The sequence below is a fragment of the Chiloscyllium plagiosum genome, unplaced genomic scaffold, assembly GCF_037043375.1.
Source record: "Chiloscyllium plagiosum isolate Xiang-an unplaced genomic scaffold, Cpla_swu_hap1 HiC_scaffold_37, whole genome shotgun sequence".
NCBI lineage: Eukaryota > Metazoa > Chordata > Chondrichthyes > Orectolobiformes > Hemiscylliidae > Chiloscyllium > Chiloscyllium plagiosum.
In genome coordinates, this window is record NW_028270175.1 from 25,092,678 (window position 1) to 25,107,651 (window position 14,974).

Sequence of the window (14,974 nt, forward strand, 5' to 3'; positions counted from 1 at the left end):
ACATCTTTTTGAGAGCAATCAGAGATGAGTAGCAAATACTGGCACTATCAGCGATGCTCACATCCCATGAAAGAATGGAAAAAAAATCTGCTGAGAAAGAACAATGCATGACAGGGATAAAAATACCTTCTTACTTATTCAACCTTTGCCTCAGTCAAGGTCAAGGTAGACAAGCAGTAGGCTAAGAGAACACAGCAAGCTAGGAGGTAGAGAAGACAACATTTCAGGTGTAACCCTTCTTCGGGACTGGTGGTGGTTAAGGGGAGCTGGAGATGGCTGGGGTGGGGGTGAGGGAGGGATAGGTGAACACAGGTAGAGGATATGACCTGGTTAGTCGATGGGAGGAATTAATCTGTTGATAGCTGGAAGAGTTGATCAGAGGAATGGAAGAAAGAGGCTGAAAAGGGAGTCAGGGGATGGAAAGAGAGGTTATTTGAAATTGGAGAACTCAGTGCTCAGTCCTTCAGGCTGTAGGCTGCCCAGGCGGAAGATGAGGTGTTGTTCCTATAATTTGCGGTCTGATCACTGTGGCAATGGAGGTGGCAAAAAGTGGTCAGGTTGGAAAGTGAATGGGAAGGGGAATTAAAATGAGTGGTAACTGGGAGGTCAGGTCTGCCCCTGCGGGCCCAGCTGAGATGCTTGGCAAAACATGAAGGTCATAACTACTCTCTCCCAAAAATTCCTAACCAGTCAATCATACAGATTGCTTAATTCCACTTTCAAAATATTTCCTGCTGTATCCCTATGCCCCTGATGTCTTTATATTCAACATCATCAACTGACGAGGTATGACCTGAAGCCACAGATTTCTGGCTTAGGATGGGGATTGATTCTACGAAGACCAAAACTCAAGTTCTCCCTCTAAGTAGAATTTCTCTCAGCATTATTTAATGATAAGTTCCTAGGGAGTGTTCCTGAACAAAGAGGGCAGGTTCATAATTTCTTGAAAGTGGAATCGCAGGTAGATAGGATAGTGAAGAAGGCATTTGGTATGCTTGCCTTTATTGCATTAAGTATGGGGGGGGGGGGGGGGGGGGCAGGGAGATTATGTTGTGGTTCTACAGGAAATTGGTTAGGCCACTTTTGGAATACTGCATTTAGTTCTGATCTTCCCACTCTTGGAAGGATGTTGTGAAACTTGCAAGGGTTCAGAAAAGTTTTACAAGAATGTTGCCAAGTTTGGAGGGTTTGAGCTATAGGGAGAGGTTGAAACTATTTTCCCTGGAGCATTGGAGGCTGAGAGCTAACCTTATAGAAGTTTATAAAATTATGAGGGGCATGGATAGGGTCTTTTTCCTGGGGTGGAGGAGTCCAAAACTAGAGGGCATAGGTTTAAGGTGAGAGGGGAAAGATTTGAAAGGGACTAAGGGGGCATCTTTTTCACACAGAGGGTGGTGCATATATGGAATGGGTTGACGGAGGAAATGGTGGAGGCTGGTACAACATTTAAAAGGCATCTGGGTGGGTATATGAATAGGAAAGGTTTAGAGGAATATGAGCCAAATGCCAGTAGATTTATTTATATAATTTGCGGTCTGATCACTGTGGCAATGGAGGTGGCAAACAGTGGTAAGGTTGGAAAGTGAATGGAAAGGGGAATTAAAATGAGTGGTAACTGGGAGGTCAGGTCTGCCCCTGCGGGCCCAGCTGAGATGCTTGGCAAAACATGAAGGTCATAACTACTCTCTCCCAAAAAATCCCAACCAGTCAATCACACAGATTGCCTGTGTCTGTTTCCGTGCGATATAACTCTAACTCCTGTTGTGTACTCCCACAACAGCTTCTCAATAATTAATAAAATTACGAACTTCACTGTCTCTGTTTCCAAAGAGCTCATGCTGCAATATTCTTGTAGCTAGGATAACCTTTCAGCAAATGAATCAGTGTCATTGAGTATGTGTGCTGAATGCAATGATCGAATCTAGAGGGGTACAAGTGAAACTTATAAGTAAAATCTATTTTAAACAATAATATTTCCAGTTATGTGCTGTTGTACGACAGATACATCACGAGGCAAAAAGATGTTGCCATGAGGCCTGAGCTACAGGGTCAGTATTTACTATATAGGTGAAGGAACCATAAAAGATTTCAAACAAACATATAAACTGTGCTTGTGAGCGGTCAATGAATTGCAACATTATTGCATAAATCTTCAAGACATATTTTTATTTTGAAATAAAAATACACCATTCATGATTGCATTTGCGATAATGTAATAACAAACTTTTCAGGCTATGAAATACTAAATATTTTACAAGCCTGGGATTAAAATATCAGACAATTGTTACCAACAGTGATTTACTTTGGCATTGTGCCTTTCTCTCCCCCTCCTGAGGGCACTAACTCTATATTGACTACAGTTCCTTAGGACAGTTTCTTAGGTGCCAATCACATTCTGTTAACTTGTCCAGCTGACTTATTTAATGACTAATGTAGACAGCAAGCTATTCAAACATGAAAGGCATCACAAATAGCCCAATCATGTCGTCATTCAACTTCCGAGTAAGAACCATCATTAGAAATCAGAGATGGGAACATAAATACAGAGTTCCTACGTTCGCTCCTCAGGCTAATTCCAAAAGTAGCACCCTGCTACTCTAGCTACGATCAGCTAACTCAGACACATCTAAATGGTTTCTGTACAATTCCCAAATCTTGAATGGGACATAGTAGACAAAAGGTGCTAATTAAATGCAATTCTCTTCATTCATTATCCAACAGGATTAGAATAGGGCAAAATTTATCAAAAACCATAGCCTCATGCCACGGTCTTAAGTTGTCCCAGATGTTTTGAAGCAGAAATATTTGTTTATGTGAATTCAACTGTTCTCTCATCGATACAAGTAACTTTTAGATGTTGAAACCTATCTTGCTTTCTGTCACTCCCCAAAATAACAATTAAGATGTCTCGAAGATAATTTAAATATTCTTTCAAGCAGAGTGATTTGATCCAAAGCAAAGTTTTACATTGTATGTACGTTAGCACAAAGAACAGATTTTGTCAATGCTGGTTAGTACCTCAATTGTGCAATGTCATCCACACATAAATCAATCATTGAATGTTTGATATTAATTTCTACTCCTTTTCTTGCATTACACAAATCTGATACAAATTCTATTAGCTGTAATACAAATATACAACTAGAATGACAGCGATTGATCAGCACTCAGTGATAATTAATTCCTTTTCAAACCAGGGCACTGAGATAGTTGAGAATTTTCAAAGTGAATTCACTTGTTTATAATCCAAAAAAGTCACTGCTTCTCCTTGTTATAAAAGTAAAACTGTTTGCGAAGGAAGTTGAAGGAACCAGGAATCTGCTTGTACACACCTTTAGCTTCCTCATTTTCTGAAATGCTTCTTGTCACCTGAAAAATAGATACATCTGAAACGTTCCAAATTTCTCACAATTAAACCACATAATGATGCACAGGCCCAACTGCTTGCACCTATAAAATTTGGCAAGGTTATTCACCATCATGCCATATGGAAAAGAAATTGTAAAAAAAAACTTTGTAAAAATCCAAAATATATTTCCACAGCTCAAGGCTGGCTGAATACATCAGAATTGATCCCTGATTTCCCTGATTTCAACCCTGCTGGTGGTTACACCCTTACAATTCAGCTGGATTAATATAGGATGAACTGGTCCAAGCCCTCTCTTCTGAACTGCTTTTATTGACTTGTGCTTGGAATGCATTTATAAATACATAATTAGGCTTGACTGTGAGGGAAAAGACCTTGATAACATTCACTAACACAGCATCTTAAATGAGAAATGGCCAATCAAGGAGGGTGCCCAGTGCCTCCAAACCAAATTTGGATCAGTATCTTCAGAAAAAGAATAAGAAAATGTTACAAAAAAATCATTCTATTCAACCTGTTCGGTTGACGTTCCGAGTACTATGTATATTTCAAATGTTGCTGATAAAGTTTCAGAAAAACTTATCTAATGTCTATACTGTGTTCATTACAGCCATGAAAATAACTGGCTCATTTCAAATGAGTCAAATTTAGCTCATTTTGAGAGGTCAAATTAGTTGACTATATCAACCAGCATTGTAGTCTATCATGTGTAGTGGTAGTGATGGGAGCATTTAAAGGTATAAAGTATTTCTTTAGAATAAGATGTACTAAGAACAACTAAGAACAACTGCTTCTGATAATACATTGATAACAACAAACTAAGTACATCTGTGAGAATGTACACTCACTAATTCAGATACAGCTGCCCAGATTTCAATTGTTTACAGACTTCCAGCATTACACCCCTTTACAAATTGTTGTTTTGCTCAGGAGAAAAAAAAAACTTTAAAAATCTCATTCCATTAGTAAAGGTCTGACATAGGACTGGGATGTTATAACTTGTGATAGATATATGTGAAACTTTTAGATGGATCAAAATACAATAAAAACATCCCAAGATACTTAAATAACAGCAGTATCAACAAAACCATTTTTGACATTGACCTAAGGAAGGAGATGCCGGGAGGGATTTGATCATTAGGATAGATTTTAAGAAGCATTACAAAAGAGGAAAAAGGGACAGAGAAACATAGGGATTTAGGAAGGGAATTCCCAGGCTTAGGGCCAAAGCAACTAGAAGCACAGCAGCTGAAGGAATATGAAATTTAGATAAAATATGGAATGTGCAAAATGCCACAACTGCAGTAATGCAAAGATACTCAAGTATTGGAAGCAGTTAATTGAATTAAATTTAATTGAATTGAATTTATTGTCATGTGTACTGAATCACAGTGAAAAGCTTTGTCTTGCGAGCAATTAGGCAGATCACATTGTTAAATAGCAGAGATAAGTAAATAATAGATAAACAGCGGCAAAAACAAAAATACAGGTACAGGCGAATGCCAAGAATTTGAGAGTGCATTCAGTATTCTAACAACAGTAGGGTAGAAACTGTTTCAAATCCAGCTGGTGCATGTGTTCAGGCTTCTGTACCTCCTCCCCCATGGTAGAGATTGTAGAAAAATATTGCCAGGATGGGATGGATCTTTGAGAATGCTGGCAGCCTTTCCTTGACAGCAGGCCTGGTAGATGGATTCTATAGATGGGAGGTTGGTCTTTGTGATTGTCTGGGCAGAGCTCACCACTGTCTGTAACCGTCTCCGATCTTAAATGGTACAATTGGCATACCAGTTAGTGATACATGCAGACAGAATGCTCTTGATGGTGCACCTATAAAATTTGGCAAGGGTATTCACTGTCATGCTAAATTTTTTCAGCTGCCTGAGGAAGAAGAGACATTGTTGGGCCTTTGTTACCAGTGCGTCCAAGAAAGCTTGTTGTGGATGACCATTCCCAGGAGCTTGACACTCTCCACTCTGTGCTGTTAATGTTTAGGGGGGGGCATTAGTAACATCCCGCCAAAAGTCAATAATGAGTTCCTTGGTTTTGCTGGCATTGAGAGCTAGGTTGTTCTCAGTGTACCATTCTTTCAGGTCTTCCACTTCCTGTCTGTAGTCTGTTTTGTTGCCATGTGTGATTCCATCGACTATGGTGGTGTCATCAGCGAACTTGTAAATGGCATTAGTCTGGTATTTGGCGACAGAGTCATGGGTAAACAGTGAGTACAGTAGGGGGCTGAGTATGCAACCCTGGGGGGTTCCATTGTTGAGTGTTAATGAGTTACAGAGAATTTAAAGGGCAAAGCTGAGGAATTTAAGATTACGGCATTGTTGAACTGAGAGCAAGGTCAACATGCCCAGGACTGATGGTGAATGGGATTCAATGTGTGTTTAGCAGTGTGTAGAATTCTGGTTGAGCATGTTTATGCAGAGTGGAGGATGTAAGATGGACAGAAAAATATTGGAATCATCAGAACCTGTGCCAAGGTTTAGTGTATTGAAATCAAATCCAGAGTCTCAACGAATGGTATTATACTCAGAATAAAATAAAACAACTCACCCTCGTTAGAAGTGTTTGTAGATCATCTGAATGAGCATATTTACTGAATATATTCACCAGTGTTTTCATGTACCAAGATCCATCCTTTTTATCTCGCCATGACACATACCCTAAAGAAAAAAAAGTGTGTAAACATCTGAATAACCCTTTGTTGCTTGTCAGAATGAGAGAAATAAAATCTAGTCAGTAATTTGTTTATGCAGCCCAAATATTCTGTTAAACTAATTACAGGCCAGAATATTGTCACTGAGTAACTCAAAGCATGACTGCATATCAAAAACTGATTCAGTACAGGCCAATGGCTGGATGCAGCCATTGCTAGGACATCCACTGCTGTTCCCCAGAGTCTCAACAATTTCAAGCCGTTCATTAAGGTTCAATAATATACATGTTATGAATACAATATACAGTATTGCAACTAAAGAACATGCATAATAAGATAAGGAAAAATAATAGATTTAAATATATTTACAACCCTTGAGTTACATTATCTGCTAATGATCAGGAAAGAGCATTTTACTTTAAGAATCACCAGCAGGAATACAAGTTATTCAAATTGGCAGAAGGTGGGAACTGATGTTCTACAGGGATCTTTGCTGGGACCACTGCTGTTCACTATTTTCATAAACAATTTGAAGAGCAGTTCCATAAATGTAAATAGTGAACAACAGTGGTCCCAGCACTGCCAGAAATGGAAATACTTCATTTTCAAGCAATAATATTCACAATTTTTATAGGCATGAAAATCACCAGATGGGAATTGAGATTAATCAAGAAAAATGTTCTAAACTGATTAATACTATCTGCTTGAGCCGGGTGGCACGGTGGCTCAGTGGTTAGCATTGCTGCCTCACAGCTCCAGGGACCTGGGTTCAATTCCTGCCTCAGGCAACTATCTGTGTGGAGTTTGCATGTTCTCCCAGTGTCTGCACAGGTTTCCTCCAGGTGCTCTGGTTTCCTCCCACAGTCCAAAGATGTGCAGGTTAGGTGAGTTGGTCATGCTAAATTGCCCGTGGTGTTAGGTGCATTAGTCAGGGGTAAATGTAGGGGAATGGGGCTGGCTGGGTTGCTCTTCGGAGGGTCAGTGTGGACTTGTTGGGCTGAAGGGCCGGTTTCCACACTGTAGGGAATCTAATCTAATCTAAATGCAACAGTGCTGACATTCACTTGGAACTTCACTTTGGATCAAATCACTCTGCTTGAAAGGCAGTAACTGGGGCAGATGAAGGTACCTGGGAAAGTAGAATATGAAACCAAAATATCACTGGGAGTTGGTAAGCTGGATACTGCATCTGGTTCATCTTCTGCTGGACATGGAGTTGCATCAGTCTGCAAGCTAACAGAATCAAAGAGTATAGTAGGAATGCTAGCCACCTCCTCGGCTGTCTTGAATCCTTTATCCTTCAAATCTGTAAGAAACAAACATTCTACTGTGATACTACAAAAGTACAAACTCAACTTATTTGTCTTTCAGATGACCTGAGTGCTCTGTGATAGTGTACAAAGGTGATCCCCTCTCTGCAGAATCATTCTGGTCATATTACTGGTCTATTCCACTTGTGCTTTCTTTTGTCCTTTCTCTCCAGCTATGGTCTCTTATGGTGCTGTATTGATCACACTTTTCAAGCAATACAGTGTCTTTCACAAGGCAAGTGAAACCAATAAAAAAACAGTTTGAGAAAAAGCACGTAAGAAAAGAAACAATAAGACAGTAGATGCCTAAATTGGCTGGAAATACAGAGCAATAAAGAATTCCAAAGACTATTGAATAAATATTTGAAGAATATTAAAAAAAATGTAGGAAAAGGCAAGAACAATGGGGTCAGAGTAGAGAGAACTCAGTTGAACAGCTACCACTAACACAGGTGTGTTAGGTTTCTCCTGTCTTGAATTTCTGTGTTCCTGTGGAAAAAAGTAAATGGTAAATCAAATGCTAAAAACAAAAACTTTTTTTTTCCCTTGAATGCACACAACACAGAATAAATCAAATATGGAGACAAGACGGGGTTTTAATTGTTCAGTTCTTGTGCTTTTTTTTCTGCTCTCAGCATGCTTGCAGTGTGAAAGACTTATTGATAAGAATAAAAAGCAGGTGCTTAGATCCAAGAGGGGAACACTCATCCAATTAATCCACAAAGTAACTAATATTGGAACTGCATCAAGAGCTTTGTAAAGTCATAAATTGTCATGGGCCTTTGAAAAGATGAGCAACATGTCATCATACATTTTTAAAAATTCTACAGGGAGACTAAAGTATTTATTTGCAATCTCTGATTTCCCTCGAGAAGATGTAGCCCTCCTGAATTGCTGAGTCCATGGGAGTTATGTATGCCCATGATGCTGTTCGGGAGTTCTAGGATTTTGACCCAGTGACAAAGAAGAAATTACAACAGTTCCAATTAAGATGGTGATGGCTTGAAGGGGAACTTGCAGATGGTAATGTTCCATGCATCTGCTTTCCTTACCCTTCTAGTATTAGAGATCACGACTTTGGAGGGTGCTTACAAAGGTACTTTATTAAATCGCGGCAATGCATTGTAGATGGTCTACGTGGTGCCAATATTCTTTGCTGGTGAAAGAAGTTCATTTTTAAACTGATGGATAGGGTGCCATTTAAGTATGCTTGTTCTGAATAGTTTTGAGCTTCTTAAGTGTTGGTGGAGCTGCATTCATCCAAGCAGATGGAGAATATTTCATCACAATGCTTGTGGACAGGTTTTGGGGAGTCAAAAGGTGAGTTACTCCCCTCAGAATTTCCAACCTCTGACCAGATGTTAGTGAGGATGACTTTGATGAGTTAACTGGGCTGAGTGTACCTTTCTTGAATCCTGTCTTTTAAAAATGTTTTATTTATTCATCCATGCGATGTGAGCATTGCTGGCTGAGCCAGCAGTTATTGCTCATCTCTACTGCCCTTGAATTGTTTTGATTGCAGCTGAGTTTTTCTTTTGTTATTCTTTGCAGTGATTTGATAAATGGAGTACTTTTCTCCACCAGTTAACAATTGTGTTTCAAATACATATAGGCCAGACAGGAGAAAGATGGCAGACTTGCTTCTGAAAAGTAAGCAGTTGTTTTTTGGGACAATCTGAAAGCTTCATGGTCATATTTATTGATACCTTCATCCCCAAAGCCTGTTTTAAAACTGAATTTGAATTCTGAAATTTCCCTGTAGGTTTTAATTATTATTCAAGGCCACTAGATTACTAACTGGATTAGCAACATAACCATTATCCTGGAGTCTCTTGCTAGTAATTATTTTAACATTGATCAGACCACTGTTTCTAGCGTTGAGTTAAAGTACTAATCCATTCAAACTGTGCAATAAATAGTGCCCGCCAGAGATCAGGCACAAGGTAGAAAGATTCTGGTAACAGTTATTTAGCCGGGTATTTAAATTAATTCTTGAATATAGTCACTGGACCCCAATAGTAGCTACATTTACATTTTTTAATATTTCTAGCAGCTGATCTATTTATATATTTAGTAGAATCCCCACAGCTTGGAAACAGGCCATTTTGCGCAAAAGGTCCACATCAACTCTCCAAAAAGCATCCCACCTAGACCCATTCCCTCTACTCTATCCCTACAACCCTGCATTTCCCATATCTAATGCACCTAACCTACACATCCCTGAACACTATGGGTATTTTAGCACAGCCAATAGATCTAACTTACACATCTTTATTTACATAAGTCAGCAACAAATATAGCACCTACCACCACCACAGGCCTGAATGAAGAATAATTTGGGCTTTTCCCGCAAAGTTGGGCAGTGTGAACCATCAAAGTAACTAACAATATGCTGTACTGGCAGAGATTGGCCCCCATCCACTCCAAAAATTGCACCAGGAAATTGTCTATGCTGAGCCTGAGGAGAGAAACACATGTATAGAATTCAACATAATACCGTAGAATGCATTTACATACAGGAAATGTTGTGAATGTAGTTGCACACAGTGTACACCTATCCCTAGCTAACATTAATTACTGCAAAAGGTTTAGCTTACAAATACTTGTTTTATACTGACTTCTGTTTGGTAATATGATGGAATGAAAATCTTCTGTCTGATAACTACTGTAACTCACTTTGCTTAGAGAGCAGATAAGGGAGTTTGATATGAGAAATGTAGAATATCAGTGTTGTAGTAGCATATGCATTCTGAGGATGGAACTGAGGTACATTATTGGAAGGTACAAGATGGAAAACAGTTTATTCTGTATCCAAACTATGCTGTGGCAAAGAGATTGTGTTCAGGTGTAGTCACTCTTCACACACCAATTGAAGGGATTTGTCACATACTATGAATGTTCATTTCCCCGTCTCATCTGTTAGTGTGTGTGATTTTCCTGTTTGAAAGCATCCTGTACCATATAATATTTATTGAGTAAAGTGACAATGAAGCTTAAACCAGCTCCTTAACAAAAATACATAGGGATGTACTACCATGGAGAACTGACATCAGATTACATTGTATCACATTAAGCTAAAACTTATGACTTGGTCAAAGGTCTTCTTCATTCTCTCATCAACTCAGCAGAAATTTACAAATAGGCAAAAAGCAGCATGTTGTTCCAAAATAATTACTTTACATTCACATGTTCAAAGCATAGAATGTTTTACAATAAAAATGTTGGTGCATGGGATTGTAATAAACTCATTGTACATTATAGAAGGAAAAAAGTTTAGTGATATTTTCATGTAAACTCATTGATTATAATTTAACAACTTATGTTTGTCTAAAACATTTTGTGGTTGTCTCTTAAACACTTCCTATCACCCCGTGGACCATGACCCCATCACTGAACATCAAGCCTTTTTTCCTCACCAGGACTCTCAATGACATCATCTCCTCTAGAGATTTTCCTCTGTAGTGGAGTTATATTGAGGTTGCCTGGCAAGATTTTATGGTTGTAAATTCCAAGACAACAAGGACTGTCATGGAGCTTCAAACGAATGCCAACAGCTGAAAGCATCTTTTAAATCCTTGCAGCTTTTTTTTCCTAAGGCTTACTTGGCTCAGCCTTGATCACCATCATGTAAAACACAGCAGAAAAGCAGCATTATTTTGTTTAAAATCTCTGTAGATTAAACAGCTTCCTTCCAATCTGTTGCTCACACAGATTTCTCACCTATTCCCTATCACCCTGTGTATTTTCAGCATTTCTTGTATTTGTTTCAGTTTTTCAAAATGACTTTTCAAATGGTTAAAGCCATTGAACAATTTTTGCAGCAATACTACAGGAACGGGACCGACATGTTTTTTGGGAAACTCAACACTTCATGAGTATAGGTGCTCAAAGAATGTCTATAAACTTGGAAAATCCACCTAAGGGCAGCACACCACAGACAATAGTAACATTTGTACATTTACAATGGTTATTTCTATTATGGAAGAGTAATGATTCCAACTAAGATTCAGCAGGAACACAACTGGAAACATAGGGCAGATAATGTAGAAAAAAAAGTTGCTATGTGACAGAAGAAAAATAAAACAAAACAGACAGAAAGAACAAGAAAACTATACCTTTAATGTTAAATATTACTGACCCACCAGGTTAAATTATGCATTGCAGCTGCTGCGTTTATTGCTCAAGTTACTTGACTCACCTGACTACCATGTGAAAGAATAACAACAACGCAACTGTCAAAAGCTGTATGGTCCTTGAGAGCTAGACTTTGCAGCTCTTTTACCATCACCTGTTGGAGAAAATCACACAATAGAGTGAGGAAACACCATTATCCAACATATATCATAACTAAGACATGAATAAAATGACTCCCCATAGGCTGATATCCTTTCACCAACTCACCCTTTATTTACACATGGCGAGTTCTTGACATTGACCTACCTCCTGCAGAGCCAGCTCTCAGAGTGTACAGGATGTTCGACATCTTGTTCTTATCTATCAGCCAGGGTTCTCTGATTGGATCAGATTAACAGTCCCAATCGGGAACTCATGTTCTATGCTGTTCACCTGGCTGACCTTGTTACAATCACTACAATAGGGTGTTGTTCAATGTTACCAGAGCAAGTGAAAGGTGGCTGGGAGTCAGAGGAGAAAGAAAACGTGGGCAGGAGGTCTCTTTAAATGTTTGTATAATATACAGTTTCTGATACGGATTAAGTCATCAAATCTTCTGCTAAATTCAACTCCAACTACTGATTGGGCAGATCAGGACTAGGGTGTTTAGTGTCAACATTTCAGGAATGAAATGAGGAAACACTTCAAAAGCCGGTGTTAGTATGGAACTCTTCTGCAAATGACAATTGATGCCAGTTACATAACTATTAATCTTAAATCTGAGACTGATTTTTATCTTAAACAGATACTGAAGAATATGGCCAAAGGCAAGTATATGGTTGAAAATTAGCCATGATCTTATTGATTGGGTAGAACAGTTTTGAGGGGCCAAATGACCTACTCCTGTTCTTGTGCTCCAATTATGCAGGAGATTCTCGCAAAGGTTTACCTTGCAAAATGAAGATGACTGCTAAATTCTTACAGTAGACATTTTGATAATTCTTAAATTGGTGTGGTTGAAGTTAGTTCCAAGGAAAATTATGCAAAGACATTATGCAAATCTCTTGATGAATTCATATGGTTATCTAGAAAACTGTGTCATTAGATTGGAGAAAATCATACTTCGAGAAAATTCAATAGTTCCTTTTTTCTGGCTCTTTGGAACACTCTTGCTTGTTTCTGAAGCTACAGGTTCCATGCAGTGGGTACCTTTGCGAAGTATTTGAGACAAGTCTGTGCTGCATTCTACAGAAACATTGTACACAACCTGTAATGAATTATCAGAGGTTATAATTAGTGTTCTTGGAAATACTTACGTGCTTGGTCAGATTTCTTTTAACAATAACCTCAAACCGTAACTTCTTAAAGAGATTTTCAACATTTTCACAATCGATGTCAGAACCTGAGCGACATGTCAAACCACTACTTGGAAAGAAATCCACATTGTTGATGATCAAACATAAGCCACAAGGGTCAGCGTCCATTTTATAAATCTAGATGTAGGTAAAGGAGACATGAAGATTCACAGAAGCTGTAAATTATGATAATTAAAGAGCATAAATCGAGAAAAGATGAATGAGGTAAATGGGGTTCAGTAGGATGGTGATGACAAATATGTTTCCATTTATGCAGAGCATTTGTGGCATCTAAACTAGGGACCATAATTATAAGAGAGGGACAAATAAATTAAAAAGAAATTTCTTTCCTCAGAAAGAATGACTGATGAGAACATCATGGTTGAGGCAAACAGAATAGATATATTAACAGGAAATTAGATTAGTCTGTGCTGCAAGAAGGATTACAACGATGTGTCAATATGCAATTTTTAAGAAGATTTGTAGCTCAGGTTGATGATAAGTATGTAAGTTAACTCGCTGAACTTGATGGTTTGTTTTCAGATGTTTCGTCTCCATACTAGGAACATCATCAGTGAGAGTCTCCGATGAAGCGCTGGTGGTATATCCTGCCTCTCTATTGATTGGCCTTGGTTTCTTAAGGTGGGTGACTTTTACTGATGATGTTACCTAGTATGGTGCTGAAATGTCTGAAAGCAAACATTCAAGCTCAGCGAGCTAACTTATGTGTTGATATGGTTAGATGAAGTAAACTGAATGGATGGACGCTCATGTTAAATGTAAAAATTGAACAATGTACTTGTGATTTAAATTGACTATAAATGTAAATGATGGACAAACTGGTATTTGGTGGTTAAAAATCACAACCAGTTAAATTGAACACTTTTTGAAATCAACACACACGTAAACACTGAATTTTACTATTTTAAATATGCTTTCTCATTGACAGAAGCCACATTGATGTATATCAGTGACAGGAGACATTATTTGGAGATGCTGGTGTTGGACTGGGGTGTACAAGGTTAAAAATTACACAACATCAGATTATAGTCCAACAGGTTTAATTGGAAGCACTAGCTTTCGGAGCACCGCTCCTTCATCAGGAGATGATGCAACAGATACAGGGCAATAACTCTGTACTCTGATGATGTGTTAGAACTATGGCAACAAACAATCAGCACTTACTATATCAGTAAGAATTTTTCAACTTCCCATCACACTATATATCCATTTAATTATTTTTAAGAAGCAGCACTAATTCATAACCAAATAACAAACTTGTGTGCTGTAAACGTATGTATACTATGATTTGGATTGAGGTGAACCAATTTGTTCCATCCATGGTTCTTATAGACAGCAGCCAGACTTTTTCCACGAAATTAAAATCAATAAAATCATGTGTCCCTGAATAAAACAGTGTGATTATCAGCCAGTCCTCATTTTAAATCTAATTATCTTCTTGCCATGTTTGGTTGTCACATTGGGAAGCAATATAATAAGATGTAGGAGCAGAAGTAGGCCAGTCAACCCATTGAGGTCTGTTTCGCCCTCCAATGAGATCATGGCTGATCTGATAATCCTCAACTCCACCTTCCTGCAATTTCCCTAACATAAGAAATAAAAGTTGAAGTGGAGCCTATAAAACCTGACCTGCATTTGAATGCAATTACAACTGATCTTCTGCTGCAACTCCACTTTTCTGCCCAATCACCATTTCCCTTAAATATCAGAAACCAACAATGTACCTCAGCCTTAAACATTTTATTGATGGAGCTTCTACAATCCTCTGGAATTCAAAATATTCAGAATGCTTTGAGTTACAAAGCTTCTCAACCTAGTTCTAAATTATCAATCCCTTACTCTGAGACTGTACCATGTGCGAAATTCCCCAGCCAATGTAAACAACCACTCAGTGTTTATCCTTGTAAAGCTTGTTCAGAATCTTGCATGTTTTAATTAGATCGCCTCTCATTCTTCTAACCTCCAGACAGTACAGGTCCATTTGTACACCCTCTTATCATTGGCTAACCTTCATGCAGGCGCAGATGTGAAGACAGCAAATGATATATTAGCTTTGATAACAAAAAGATTCAAGTAGAAGAGCAGTTTTATCTTTCTGCAATTGTACGAGTCCTTGACGAGACACACTTGGAGTAGTGTGTGCAGT

The 14,974-nt window shown here is 38.5% G+C and overlaps 1 protein-coding gene across 5 annotated transcripts in view; it reads right to left on the bottom strand.

Moving 5' to 3' along the window:
- Positions 1–2,149: 2,149 nt before the first annotated feature.
- casp9 (caspase 9, apoptosis-related cysteine peptidase) overlaps positions 2,150–14,974 on the bottom strand; it is a 28,548-nt gene continuing 15,723 nt past the window's right edge. For 2 of the 5 annotated variants that reach the window (XM_087980478.1, XM_087980476.1), the window contains 6 exons: positions 12,769–12,945; positions 11,538–11,627; positions 9,647–9,797; positions 7,159–7,335; positions 5,927–6,036; positions 5,139–5,553 (listed from right to left, as the gene is read on the bottom strand). In XM_087980478.1, the coding sequence (XP_087836604.1) occupies positions 5,359–5,553; positions 5,927–6,036; positions 7,159–7,335; positions 9,647–9,797; positions 11,538–11,627; positions 12,769–12,945 (900 nt within the window). In that variant the 3' untranslated portion in view covers positions 5,139–5,358. The other 3 variants (XM_043675763.2, XM_087980477.1, XM_043675764.2) reach the window with 3 other exon arrangements.